Source organism: Dermacentor silvarum, chromosome 11, assembly GCF_013339745.2.
Source record: "Dermacentor silvarum isolate Dsil-2018 chromosome 11, BIME_Dsil_1.4, whole genome shotgun sequence".
Lineage (NCBI taxonomy): Eukaryota > Metazoa > Arthropoda > Arachnida > Ixodida > Ixodidae > Dermacentor > Dermacentor silvarum.
Window position 1 is genome coordinate 39,605,490 of NC_051164.1, and position 14,694 is coordinate 39,620,183.

At 43.3% G+C, this 14,694-nt stretch overlaps 1 protein-coding gene across 1 annotated transcript in view; it reads left to right on the top strand.

Annotated features, from left to right (window-relative positions):
- The first annotated feature begins 1,440 nt into the window (after positions 1-1,440).
- LOC119433109 (uncharacterized) overlaps positions 1,441-14,694 on the top strand; it is a 259,341-nt gene continuing 246,087 nt past the window's right edge. The window contains exons 1-2 of the mRNA XM_049658276.1: positions 1,441-1,444; positions 11,851-11,874. Coding sequence (XP_049514233.1) covers positions 1,441-1,444; positions 11,851-11,874 — 28 coding nt within the window. The remainder of the gene's footprint in view (positions 1,445-11,850; positions 11,875-14,694) is intronic.

Sequence of the window (14,694 nt, forward strand, 5' to 3'; positions counted from 1 at the left end):
CAACCGTGACGCCTTCCTTTCCGGCTATCTTCTTTAGCTTATGGGTTAAGCCATGTATATAAGGCACAACTGCGACCTTCTTCCTTTTCTGTTGGCTCTTTTCTTTTTCTTGAGGCTTGCTGTTCGGGAGTTTTGTCTTCTTTAGCAACCCTTCGGCGACAGCTGTAAGCAGGCCTTTCGGATAGCCAGCGTTGTTGAGCCTGGTTACCTGGTGCATGAAGCTTTCTTCCATGAGGTGATGACACGATTTCTTTAGGGCGGCTTGTAGCACTGTGGTCACGATGGCTCGTTTTACATTCTTAGAATGGTCGGAATCGTATGGCAGGAAGCCGTTGCAAGAGCGGGTCTCGTACTTCCAGCATGTGTGCTTTCCATGAAGCATGTCCGGATTTAAACTTCACCTTTGAAATGCCAGAAAGAAAAAGAATTAGGATTCTTGATTTGGCCATCAGCTTCGAAACGCAGCACACATGCTGGAAGTACGAGACCCGCTCTTGCAACGGGTTCCTGCCATACGATTCCGACCATTCTAAGAATGTAAAACGAGCCATCGTGACCACAGTGCTACAAGCCGCCCTAAAGAAATCGTGTCATCACCTCATGGAAGAAAGCTTCATGCACCAGGTAACCAGGCTCAACAACGCTGGCTATCCGAAAGGCCTGCTTACAGCTGTCGCCGAAGGGTTGCTAAAGAAGACAAAACTCCCGAACAGCAAGCCTCAAGAAAAAGAAAAGAGCCAACAGAAAAGGAAGAAGGTCGCAGTTGTGCCTTATATACATGGCTTAACCCATAAGCTAAAGAAGATAGCCGGAAAGGAAGGCGTCACGGTTGTATGTGCAGCACCAAACAAGGCATATTCAATGTGTACGCGAGTCAACAATGGCCAGAAAAATAAGCAGTGCACAATCAACCACCAGAAGAAGTACACTACCTGCAAAACAGCGGTGATATATGATATACCTTTATCACGTGGCCAAAGATATATAGGACAAACAGGCAGGTGTGTCAATGACAGGACAAGAGAGCATGCAGCATCTTTAGAAGGAATCTCCGCTGGGCATCTCGCTTTTAATCATCGCCAGCATCATTGCACCGTACAACTTTACGACATACACGTTTTAGAAACAAGTAAAGACAAGCTGACGCGCGAGATTTTAGAAGCCATGGCCATTGACAGAAGCGGGAAATCATGCATCAGTACACCGTCGATACTACTAACACAAAAAGAAAAAAACTACTTGCGCAAAGACGACACTTTGCCCTGAAGGACGGATAACCGGCATGACAAAAGGAAAAAGCATTGGCTGTCGTGTGCTATAAAAGGTGTGGGAAACCAAGAATAAACATTCAGTTGCTAGTCCAGCGTGTGTCGTCGTCCCTTTCTGTCCCTGTCCATTCGTTCTGCTGGAAACCATTTGTGCAAGTAATCCAGTCTAGCCATGGGTAAGTCCTGGTAACGTCTGTGGATTCTGGCCTTCAATCACCACGGAACACGCTCCAACGTGTTTAACGCCTGATTTCCTCTTTCTGCAGCTTCGGCAATGTCTCATATGTCATCATACGGGAGCGGTGAGTTCGCTTTATAGAACGCATGATTTTTCCCAGAGTCCCTTTGGTTTCGTCCTTATTTTTGGCGTGGTATTTAGGCGTGCCTTTTGGTGCAGTGCTGCTACCGACTGTATGTACTTAATCGCACTAGTTGTCATTTGGGTACACACGTTGACACTGAAAGCTATAGGATGCGTCCTAGAACAGTCACGCTAGTTTTCACATTTTCATCATTTTTGTTCTAATGTCTAACTGTAACATGAAATGGCACCAAACTATCAGTGGTAATTCATTAGTACTTGCGGTTTCGATGTTAGGCGTCAAAGTGCTGCGTTTTGAAAACTACCTTTGATTCTGTAGCTTTCGCCAATATTTTTCTTTCGATCAGTGCTATGTCCATCACTTACTCACTTCACGTAGTCGTTCTACAAGGCTTTTACCACCTTGTACGGTGATTCACCATTGTTTCGTTGAACGCACCAATATTTTATAATTTCTATTATAATTCGTATAAATATGCGCACACACTGACCAGTGCTAGTGATGCCAGACCAGATAGAAAATATCCACACTTTACCAGAGAGGGTTAAGCGAAAACCTAAACATTCGAATATTAAGAAACGCATTTCCCTTGAAGGTGATCTTTTTTTTTTCCTGACGTCATTCTTCTTTTTTGAATTTTTAGGTGGGGTCTCTGGAATTGAGTCATCGGGTAAGAACTGCTATTAGATACGACGTCGATTTATTCCTTTTTTTAAAGTCAGCCACGAATGTGACAACTTGACTGAAAAACATACGCGGATGCATACGCAGGAGGCATTAGGAGTTCGTCAAATTGCAAAGATAAATGAACGCGTATAAAATGCCGGTGCAGCAGGGAAGCGGTCGACGTCCCAACATATATGCAAGATGCAGCCTTTTCCGCATGTACCGCTGATGATGTGTTGTATCAATGCGCCTTCTTCTATGCTAAATAATTCGCCTCAGGGAATTACCCCACGCGACAGATTCTCTGGTGGATATGCGAACGAATGGGTTACTGTTATTATCTCTCTCCCTTTCTTCTTGACCAAATACGCCTCCCATACTGCTACTCGTTGTGACGCCCAACGTAGCAGCATAGCAGATAAATTTGCGAGTCGGGGCGATCGCGAAAACGTCCCGATGTGCTGCTCCCACGTGAGTTCATTAGAGAGTATTATCGTGTCTGGTATTTGGGTAAAACGCAAGCGGACTGGGCGTTTTACCGGCGGGGTGGAGGCGGAAACGGGAGCGGCCTGCACGGTGCTGCCACCTGGTGGTGCAAGGCTTAACCAGACGGACACAGAGCTAATATTGTAGTAACCAAGTGTATTATACTTCGCTGCAGGCGTACACTTTCGGCAGTGGCGTAATCGTGTTTTTGCCGAATATTTACACCAGCAGCAAAGTGAAAAAAAAAATGCTGGCTCTCCCGTAATCGAGAGTAGGGGCGCTATAACGTGAAATGATTCCAAACTGTTTTGATTCCAAACTCCTAGACGTCAGATTTACGTAACCGCCGACGCAAGCATCGGGCGGTGACCCGCAGCGCTGTCTGAACAACACAAACACCCTCCTCATTTATAGGAGGCCACCTTTGTTCGCTTTCAAAACCAATAACATTGTCTACACTCAGTGGTTTTTCTTATCTAATTGGCTGACAAGAGGCGAGGAGCACGCTCTAGTGAAGAGGGTTTCGATGGGGCCGAGCCAGCACAGTGAAAATAGGTAACCGCATGAAGAGGATGGTGCGGGCTTCTCCGATTGGTCCGCTTCGCCTTACTTAGCTTGCGGTGGCTGGTGGAAAATTGCGGCTGCATGCAACGGAAGGATAAGAATGCCGCTAAATCGGATCCTCAGCAAGGAAGAGTTGGCAGAGCGATGTCGTATGCATGCCGAGAGGGCTGGATAACTTTTTACTGCCACGCAAAAAGGTTTATCATGCGCAAATAAATACATGCTCACCGGCAGGTGCGAGTAGCGATGGCCTGAGCGATCGTCGGGCAGCCATCTTCCATTCCTTTCGGAACGGGGCAGTCTGTGGCTATTTAGAAAAATTTTCAGTTTTGTTCGGCATATTACTGCATTTTTTTCGCGTGCGCGCCACTTTGACGTGGTGAGTTTTCGCGGTTTTGTGAGGTTGTGTGACAAACAAGCGAAGTGGGCGAAGCCAGAAAACATTGGATCAATAGCCAGAGGGCTAATGGTGAAAAGGCGATCCAATCAGGATGATTATTTTTCTCTTGTGTGGTTTAATCATGCATAATCAGTGTGTACACGTTATATCAGATGGGGAGCTATCGCGGTTTTCGTGACGTCGCGTGACAGACAGGTGAAGTTGGGAGTGGCCCGAAAATGTTTCGACCAATCGTGGACGCTGATTGCAGAAATTGGAATCAAAACAGTTTGGAATCATTTTAGATGTAAGCATGAAATGACTACAATATGGCGTCTGTTGCTGCCTGTGGTGCCGCTGCCTTCAACCGCTTTGTTGTTGTTGCCGCTGTTCTTCGAACAGTACAGTGCGCTCAGCGTCTGTCGCTACTTTTTCTTGTCGCGGACCGCTCACGACTCACGGACCGCTGGCGTTCGAAAGAGCATAGGCAACCTCCCTATCTGTCTTTTGAGCGTCGCTATTGGAAATGACACATAAGACTTCAGCGTAGTAGAAGTTACAGCTTGAGTGATAATGTGAAAATGTAGGAAGAAATCGGAAGCAATATTTTTGCAGCTTGTTTGGCAAGTATCTAGCGTATGTAATGCGGTCCTGTAGAAAGGGTTGAAGGCCAGAGACCGCATTTTGTTATTTTTTGACTGGTTGCCCCGATGATCTCGTTTTGTTCTCGCAACGATGCGCGGATGTTCTGGTTTGATTGCCCGGATGATCTCGTTTGAGTGCCCGGACAACGGCACTGGCTTTTGGCTCAAGGTCACTTGACTGTCGCCGACAACGGGAGCTAAAATGCACTTGGTTTGTGCAATATTAGCTGTGTTTGTCTGACTGAGCTCTGCACCACCAGGTAGTTGCACCATGCAGGCCGCTCACGTTCACGCCTCCGCCCCCTCCGCTAAAACGCTGTCCACCTGCGTTTACCCGAATACCGGGCACGATAAAACTCTCTATTACGCGTGACGGTTTCATGTCACAGTAACCTCATGGATAGAAAGAAAACGATACTGGCTGTAGAAAAGCGATTAGGTTCAATTGCTTAGGGCTCCAGGAGGCTGGCTTGCCGGTGTTTTGTCTATGGCTCCGAAGTCTCAACAGTATCCCAGCGCTCCTTTAAGCAGCAATCGTTGCGCCAAAATTAAGTGCCCACCGGAGCATGCGGCTCTCGCCCGCTCAACGTACTCTCTGCGCATGGTCTGTCGGCGGTTCCTTAAAATGGGGGCACTTGCCGAGTCGATATGTGGCGCATCTGCCTAAATGTTGCGTGAACAAGGCAGGCGCACGTACGCAAGCAGGTGTGCATTCAGCAATAGACATTATGGGTCGCCGTAAGTTTCTGTCAGCGTTCTTCTTCTCGTCACCACAACAACCTATCCAAATAGCCATTCCACGGATGCTAGAGGCACATTCGCGCGGTCGTCGTGGCCGTCACCGTGTGGTCCAGCCCGACGGCTGCGTAACGGGAACATGTTGCAACTGCGTATGGTGAGTTCGTCATCAAATAGATCAAGCACAACGCTAAACCTTGGTATCGGTTTAAATGCTTGGGATGTTTCTTTACGGCTTACTTTCGGTGCAAAATAAGTTGAACCCTTCAAAATCAATTAGGGTGCAAATCGGTCTGTAACTCAAACCCTTTTGGTTTACCTTACACCCATACACCATTTGGTGTATGGGTGTAAGGTATGGATCAATTTGCACCATTATTCACTTTGAAAGTGTAAATTGTTCTACAGTGTAGTCTTGTTATTTTATTGCAATAACACATTGTTTATGATTCTACGCGTATGTTAGTACGTTCTATGTATTCTTGTTCATGATTCTCCTAAATATGTATTGTACTTCCTCGGAGATCAGATTAATCTATATTAGTTTCCCACAACGGCATAATGAGAAGGGAAAGAAATTGATTAACAGCGGGCGAACAAGGGAAGCCTCGGCTCGGAGCCAACGCTGTGCATCATTCGCCAATTTACTATTTCATCGAAACAGCGTCCCGCTTGTAATGCCATAAATCAGTGTGTTTGCGTATTCCTGTGCCTGTTTTCGCCAAACCGCTGACTATCCAATGAACTGCGGCGATGTTGAATTTTGTCAGGAGGCATGCAGCGCTTGCATTGTTTTGTCGCATCTCGGGGGGAGGTTGTATAGGTCTATTAAAGAAACTGAAACTTTGGTGGCGCGAGTCATGCGAGGTGTTTTTCATTAGCTGCACCAAATTTTAAAAACATTGCCTCTGGCAGACAGCAGTATTCCAACTCTTGTGCTATATTGCTCGATGCGGCAGACAATACTTGTACGAAAAATGAAAATGCATAGTTGAATATTTGACATAGTTACGCTGATTAACTTTTTAATACTACGTTATGGCACACATTGTAAATACGAATTGTAGTCTGTGAGTTCGCAAGGCGTATCCACTCTGAACGAAATCTCAGGATGACACCAGTTTCGATATATTTTTTTTTCAAAGTGTGCTACGAAATACATTGGCGTTCCAGTTACATTAGTGCTGCAATGCATAAAGCAGCGTTTTCTTCAATTCAGTGAACCAACAGCGCAATTCTGCTGCGAAGGGTGCATACTTATTGGTCTCCGAGAAAACAACTGAGGACACAGAGGTAAGAGGACACAGGACGAGCGCTGGACACAAACAGAGCCCGTTAAAGAAGAAACTAATTGCAGTAAGGTAGAAAGGTGTCCGAATAGGAAAGGGTGCATACTTATTGGTTAGTGCGAAAACAATTGAGGACACAGAGGTAAACGGACACATGACGAACACTGGACACAAAACAGAGCCAGCTAAAGAAGAGACCAATTGCAGCGAAGTAGAATGCTGGTTAAGTTGGAAAGGATGCATACATCATCATCTTCATCAGCCTATATTTATGTCCACTGCAGGACGAAGGCCTCTCCCTGCGATCTCCAGTTACCCCTGTTTTGCGCTGGCGTATTCCAACTTGCGCCTGCGAATTTTCTAACTTCATCATCCCACCTGGTTTTCTGCGATCCTCGACTGCGCTTTCCTTCTCTTGGTATTCATTATGTAACCCTAATGAGCCACCGCTTATCCATCCTACGCATTACATCGCCTGCCCAGCTTCATTTTTTCCACTTAATGTCAACTAGAACGTCGGCTATCCCCGTTTGTTCTCTGATCGACACCGCTCTCTTCCTGTCTCTTAACGTTACTCCTAAGATTTTTCGTTCCATTGCTCTTTGTGCGGTCCTTAACTTGTTCTCGAGCTTTTTTGTTAACCTCCACGTTTCTGCCCCATATGTTAGCACCGATAGAATGCAATGATTGTACACTTTTCTTTTCAACGACAGTGGTAAGCTCCCAGTCAGGATTTGGCAATGCCTGCCGTATGCACTCCAACCCAATTTTATTCTTCTGTAAATTTCTTTCTCATGATCAGGGTCCCCTGTGAGTAATTGACCTAGATAAACGTACTCCTATACAGACTCTAGAGGCTGACTGGCGATCCTGAATTCTTGTTCCCTTGCCCGGCTATTGAACATTATCTTTGTCTTCTGCATATTCATTTTCAACCCAATTCTTACACTTTCTCGGTTAAGGCCCTCAATCATTTGTTGTAATTCGTCTCCATTGTTGCTGAATAGGACAATGTCATCTGCAAACGGAAGGTTGCTGAGATATTCGCCGCCGATCCTCACTTCTAAGCCTTCCCAGTCTAAGAGCTTGAATACTTCTTCTAAGCATGCAGTGAATATGATTGGAGAGATTGTGTCTCTTTGCCTGACCCCTTTCTTGATAGGTAACTTGCTACTTTTCTTGTGGAGAACCAAGGTAGCCTTGGAATCCTTGTAGATATTTGCTAAGATATTTACGTATGCCTCCTGTACTCCTTGATTACGCAATGCCTCTATGACTGCTGGTATCTCTACTGAATCAAATGCCTTTTCATAATCTATGAAAGGCATATAGAGAGGTTGATTGTACTCCGCAGATTTCTCGATTACCTGATTGATGACATGGACATGATCCATCGTAGAATATCCCTTCCTGAAGCCAGCCTGTTCTCTTGGTTGGCTGAAGTCGTGTTTCCCTGATTCTATTGGAAATTATCTTGGTTAATATTTTATATAATACTGAAAGAATGGGTCTGTAATTCTTCAATTCTTTGACGTCTCCCTTCTTATGGATAAGTATAATGTTGGCGTTGTTCCAGCTCTCTGGTACACTTGAAGTTGTGAGGCATTGCGTATAACGGGCCGCAAGCTTTTCAAGCATGATATCTCCTCCATCTTTGAATAAATTTACTGTTATTCCATCTTCTCCAGCCGCTTTTCCCCTGGTAATGTATTTCAAGGCCGTTCTAACTTCATCGCTTGTTATACAAGGAGCTTGTGTATCTGGTTCACCACTATTTCGAATGAAAGTAGCTTGGCTGTTTTGGTAACTGTACAGATCAGTATAGAATTCTTCCGCTGCTGTTACCATGTCATCTAAATTGCTGATGATATTACCATGCTTATCTTTCAGTGCATACACCTTGCCTTGTCCTATGCCAAACTTTCTTCTTACTGATTTCATGCTGCGTCCATATTTTAAGGCTTCCTCAATCTGTCCCACGTTATAATTTCGAATATCCCTTACTTTCTTCTTCTTGATCAGTTTTGACAGTTCAACGAATTCTATCTGATCTCTTGTGTTGGGCACTTTCATTTTTTGTCGTTTCTTTAATAGGTCCTTTGTTTCTTGGGACAGCTTCCCTACTGGTTGCCTTGGTGCCTTACCTCCCACTTCAATTGCTGCTTCGGAGATCAGCCTATAGCTAGGGTTTTATTCATTACCTCTGCGTTATCTTCTTCTTCCTGTTCTAAAGCTTCATGCATATAGGTTTGCGAGTACCAGCCGGAATTGGTCTGCTTTCACCTTTACTGCGTCTAGGTTCGCCTGTTTCCTCATGACTAATTTCACTCTTTCTCTCTTCAAATTGAGAGAAATCCTAGACCTCACTAACCTATGGTCACAACACTTTACCTTACCTAACACTTCTACATTCGGCACTATGCTTGGATGGGCAGAGAGTATGAAATCTATTACATTCCTTGTTTCTCCATTAGGGCTTTTCCAGGTCCACTTCCTGCTGCTGCGCTTCCTGAAGAATGTATTCATTATTCGGAGGCTATTCCTTTCCGCGAATTCTACTAACATCTCTCCTCTTGCATTCCTATAGAATCGATGCCGTAGTTGCCAATTGCTTGCTCACCAACCTGCCTTTTGCTCACGTTTGCATTGAAGTCGCCCATGACTACAGTATACTGAGTTTGCCCCTTTCGCACTGCTAATTCAACATCTTCATAAAACTGTTCTATTTCTTCATCATCGTGACTGGAGGTTGGGGCGTAGGCTTGTACCACCTTCATTTTGTACCGCCTATTCAGCTTTATTACGACGACTGCTACCCTCTCACTAATGCTGTAGAATTCATCAATGTTGCCTGCTAAGTTGTTATGAACTAGAAATCCTACCCCGGATTCTCTCTTATGCATACATACTGGTCCGAAAGTAAACAACTGAGAACACAGGGGCAAAAGGACACAGGACGAGCACTGGACACAAAACACAGTCCGTCAAAGAAGAGACCAATTGCAGTAAAGTAGAAAGGTGTTTGAGTTGGAAAGGATGCATACTTATTAGTCAGCGAGAGAACTGAGGACACTGAGGTAAAAGGACACAGGGCGAGCGCTGGAAACAAAACAGAGCCCGTTAAACAAGAAACTAATTGCAGTAAGGTAGAAAGGTGGGCGAGTTGGAAAGGATGCGTAGTTATAGGTCAGCGCGAAAACACGGGGGAGACAGAGTTTGACGCCTCAAATCTCGAAACCGGTGCCATCCTCGGAATTTGTTGCAAGTCGACGTGCCTTGCAAATTCACTAACTGCAGTTCGTAAATTTCAATATGTGCTGCCAAATACTTTGTTAAAAATTTATTTGTGAAATTTTGGTAATAAGTCCATTGCGTATTTCATTGCTCGTATAAGTAATGTAAACCTTATAGAATAAATTAGTTCAAGTATTAGAGTTACGCTATCTGCCACAGGTGATTTTAAAAAACGTGGTGGAGCAAATAAATAAATAAATAAATTAAAAAGCCGGCATTTCCCACGTACTGTGGCAATCGACGTTATGCGAAGCAGTGTGCGGGGAGCTATATGAAACGGGCATGAGAACACCAAGACGTAGGCGGCTGCTTTATGATCTACATGACACATATGTCATGGCATTCCTGTCATGAGTCCTCAGCATGCAATGAGTCCTCACCTGCTCATGACTATGACTTCGACCATCCACATTTAGCCTTTTCCTTCAGTTAGTACCACATCCGAAACCATTCCATTGGTTTTTTAGTGTTAATCTTTTTTTTTGCTGCGTCATTGTCATTCTTGCTGAGTCATAGACATGACTATAACTTCTACCACCATCCTTTAGTGTTTCCCCCACTTAGTATCCACGTCCGAACTCCTTTCAGTGGTTTTTGAGTGCTAATCCGTTTTTTTGCTTGGTAATTGTCATTTTTGCTTAGTCATGCGCATGCCTATGACTTCTGCCATCATCCTGTAGTGTTTTTTTCACTTAGTACCCGCATGGGAACCCATTTCAGTGGCTTTGATAGTTAATTTTTTTTCGCCGAGTCATTGTCACTTTTGCTGAGGATGCTCATGACTATTTTTTCTATTATCATCCTTTAGTGTTTCCTTAACTTAGTGCCTACGTCCGAACCCATTCCAGTGGGTTTTGAGCGTTAATCGTTTTTTGCTGAGTCATTGACATTTTGGCTGAGTCATGCTCATGACTGTGACTTCAACCAGCATCCTTTTGTGTTTCCTTCGCGTAGTACGCACGTGCGAGCCCATTTCAGTGGTTTTTGAGTGTTAATATTTTTGGCTGGGTCATTGTCATGACCTACATGACACCCATGTCATGACATTTTTGTCATGACGTATCACTTATGTTCGTCATACACTCATGTCATAATATGCCTACTTTGGTACATACCAAGTTAACGAAACGACCATCAGAGCACAAAGTCGTAGGCGACTAGATAGATAGACAGATAGATAGATAACGTGAAAGTAGCAAATGTTCGCCAAGAAATGCTTCGCATTTAATAAATAAATAAATACAAATACCAAGTTAACGAAACGGCCATGAGCACACCAAGACGTAGGCGGCTGTTTCATGATCAACATGACACGCATGTCGTGCCTATCATGTATGTTCTTCGCACGCAGTTGTCATACTGTGCCAATTTGGTACATACCAAGTTAACAAAATGATCATGAGAGCACCAAGATGTAGGCGGCTAGATAGATAGATAGATAGATAGATAGATAGATAGATAGATAGATAGATAGATAGATAGATAGATAGATAGATATAGATAGATAGATAGATAGATAGATAGATAGATAGCGATAGATAGATATAGATATAGATAGATAGCGTATAGATATAGATAGATAGATATAGATAGATAGATAGATAGATAGATAGATATAGATAGATAGATATAGATATAGATAGATAGACAGCGTTAGATAGATAGACAGCGTTAGATAGATAGACAGCGTTAGATAGATAGACAGCGTTAGATAGATAGATAGATAGATAGATAGATAGATAGATAGATAGATAGATAGATAGACAGATAGATAGATATAGATAGATAGATAGAGATAGATAGATAGATAGACAGATAGATAGATAGATAGATAGATAGATAGATAGATAGATAGATATAGATAGATAGATAGATAGATAGATAGATAGATAGATAGATATAGATAGATAGATAGATAGATAGATAGATAGATAGATAGATAGATAGATAGATTAGATAGATAGATAGATACGGTCAAAGCGGCAAATGTTCGCCAAGAAACGCTTCACATTTAAAAGCACTGTATATATCCCCAGTGAAGTGTTTGTCACTGTGTGGGTCACTGCTGCGACGCACATAGCAGATGCCTTTTGCATGGCGACTGGCAGACCGACGCGAGAACGCTGCATACGCGGTGGAGGTGACAGGAAATACTGGTATGATGCCTTATTTCTTACGCTTTTTTTGTTTGTTTTGCAGCCTTCAGCGCCAGTGGGATATCGGGTGAGTTACACACAGTGTTTCTATCAAATACACTTTAGAGGCACGTAACACAATTAGATGACGAGAAGCGGGTGAACAAAGGAAACCTCGCTTCGGAGCCAACGTTTCGTAAGGAAAACTTCCTTTGGCTAGGTTAGCTTCTTTCCTATGGCAGCGTTTATCAACCCTCTCTGAGCTGAGGGCGAGGAGGAGCCTAAGCTGGCAGGAGAGAACGATGCGAGGGTCAGGAAACGGAGTAGGATATGTTGAAAAATAAGTTATAGTCAGAGAAAACAGGGAAGCGAGGTCAACGGTACATACATTTTTACTAGTACTGGCAGACAATTATTTAACTGTCTAGAAACTGTGAGAGCAGAACAGGGAAAGGGAGAGAACGAAACAAAATTGTAGGCAGTAAATATATGGCCTGCGAAATTTAGTCATATAGCACGAAGTGAAGAAAAATGGGAATTCAGTGGATGAAAAACGTGGAATTATGAGTATGACGTGTCAATAGATATTGAAAGCAATGAAAAGAAGCACACCTCCTGTGGACATTAGGGAAATAAAACTGATCAAATACCTTAACAGAATACACAACTGAGTTTGTCTGTGAAAGATCATGAAAAAAAAAGACGTGAACGTGCGATAAAAGAAAAAAAAACGAAAAAATATAGACGGAGCAATGACTACCAATGATCATGTTTATTTCATTGAAGGCATTATGTTCAAGAGGAACGCAGCAAAACGCATAGAACTAAGTTGAAAAATATGAAAGGCACAGTTTGTAATCTATGTAAGTGAATCTTTCGTGAAGCGGTTAAATGCTATACAACCGCATGGCAACTTTGTTTATTGTAATGCTATGTAACCTGATGCAGTCTTTATGTTGATGCGGCGTACCCCCCCCCCATGTCGGAGCCTTAAGCTCACGAAATTTTATGCTTCTCCCCTAACGCATTCCGCAAGCTCTCTCTCTCTCTCTCTCTCTCTCTATATATATATATATATATATATATATATATATATATACACACGTATATATGTATGTGCGAACGACAAAAAAAACCGAGGGGCCGGATTTTAGTCGTCATATTGTCACGTAGTAATGACGCTGAAGTAGGCACTCGAGAAACTGTGTATGACGAAACTGATTCTTTATTGGGCGAACCTGTGCCCACAAAAGAAAGCTACACACAAAGCACAACGATAGCGGCGAACACAGTCGGCGATCGTCGAAAATCTGATCTGCGGCGAAACGCGTCGACTTTTATACGTGAGTCGTCGAAGGTTCCAGATTAATCCCTGGTGCCCGCATGTCTTCCAAAAAGTTCTAGACAATTCGCGTCGCTCATACAATCAGATTACATGAGCGTCGGTGACCGCAGACGACGGATAGAAGCATCGATAACGTTCGAGAAGCTTCTGATCGAGGCGCGACCTGCGCCGAGCGATAAAGTTTAATATTTGTTAGCCGGTGCAAAGCGGCCCCCGGTGAAAGATAAACATGTATACGTGTCAATATCATAACCGAATCAACAATGACACCAAGTACAGCATAGGGTAAATGATGTGCAGTACTTAATTGAACTTAGGAAATAACATATGGAAATGAAAGTGGATGAATGAACAACTCGCATCAGGTGGGATACGAACCTTCGCATACGTGTCTTCGCATTACGCGTGCGTTGCTCTTAACAATTGAGCTACCGCAGTGCCGTATTTTCATCTGCACTATGAGAACCTATGCTTAACTAATAAACTAACCATAACTATATGTATATAAGGATTCTGTATCATTTGCATAACGCGGAACATACCCGCTGTCTTATATGAATAGGGTAATACAAAAACGCGAGGTTAGTAAAATGAAAAAAAGGGAGAAAGCGTTGAATATTATGTGGTATAACATTAGCTATGGTATTTGTATGACTGAGTATATTATGAGCTGGAATTGTTTCAACCACATGTTTTATTTTGGGATCTATTGTTTTATTGTGTGGAATACAGGTTGCACAACTGGCGCTATTTTGACGTTTAATCACTCTATAGGCCGGTATGCTAATAGGGAAACAGCTTCGCTCCGAAAACTTTAATATACGCCTTAAGTGTAATGAATGTGAAAGTTGGTTGATAGCCCTGAGACTGTATTTTGTTTCCTGCCTATTCTTCAAGCTGCTTCTTTTTGTTTTTTTAATGATCAACATGGTAAACAACTATTACAAGGCAAATAGACCTTAAAATGGATATAGGGACTAGCAATAAATTACATAGGAGATTCGTGGAAGCTAAACGTGCCCAGTAAAAAGACAAGGAAGTGGTTATATCCCTTTTCTAACTGCTTGAGCATGCAGCATTTTTTGCAATTCTCGTCAGTACAGCTAACAGCTTCCAGGCATTCCTGGAAACAGTAATACCTTTCGTTGTTGAGTGCTCACCTTTGTGGGTAACATAGCGCTCTACATTTTCTGCCTCTAGGAAAACGGAAGCTTCGCAGTAGAATACATGCTACAATTGAATAAAAAGTTGAACAACTGGCTTTAGAAATGTCTGATATATTCGTGCGCCGTTCATTCAGTCCGTTAGACATTGACTGTCCTGTCTCGGCGACTTGTCGCCAGAACGAATCTGCTAGTGGTTATAGTTGTTGGCGGTTAAGTAGGGTTTCATTTCCGGCTCGTGGTTATGTTCGGTGCCTTTCATGTCGCTGTGTCATAATGAATGTGCTCGAAGGCCTGACACTATAGGAGACGATGACGGGATGTTATGTTGGAGATAGCTACTGCGTTGGCTAACTGCTAGCACTAACGTATCGGAAACAGGTTTATAACAGGAAGGTTC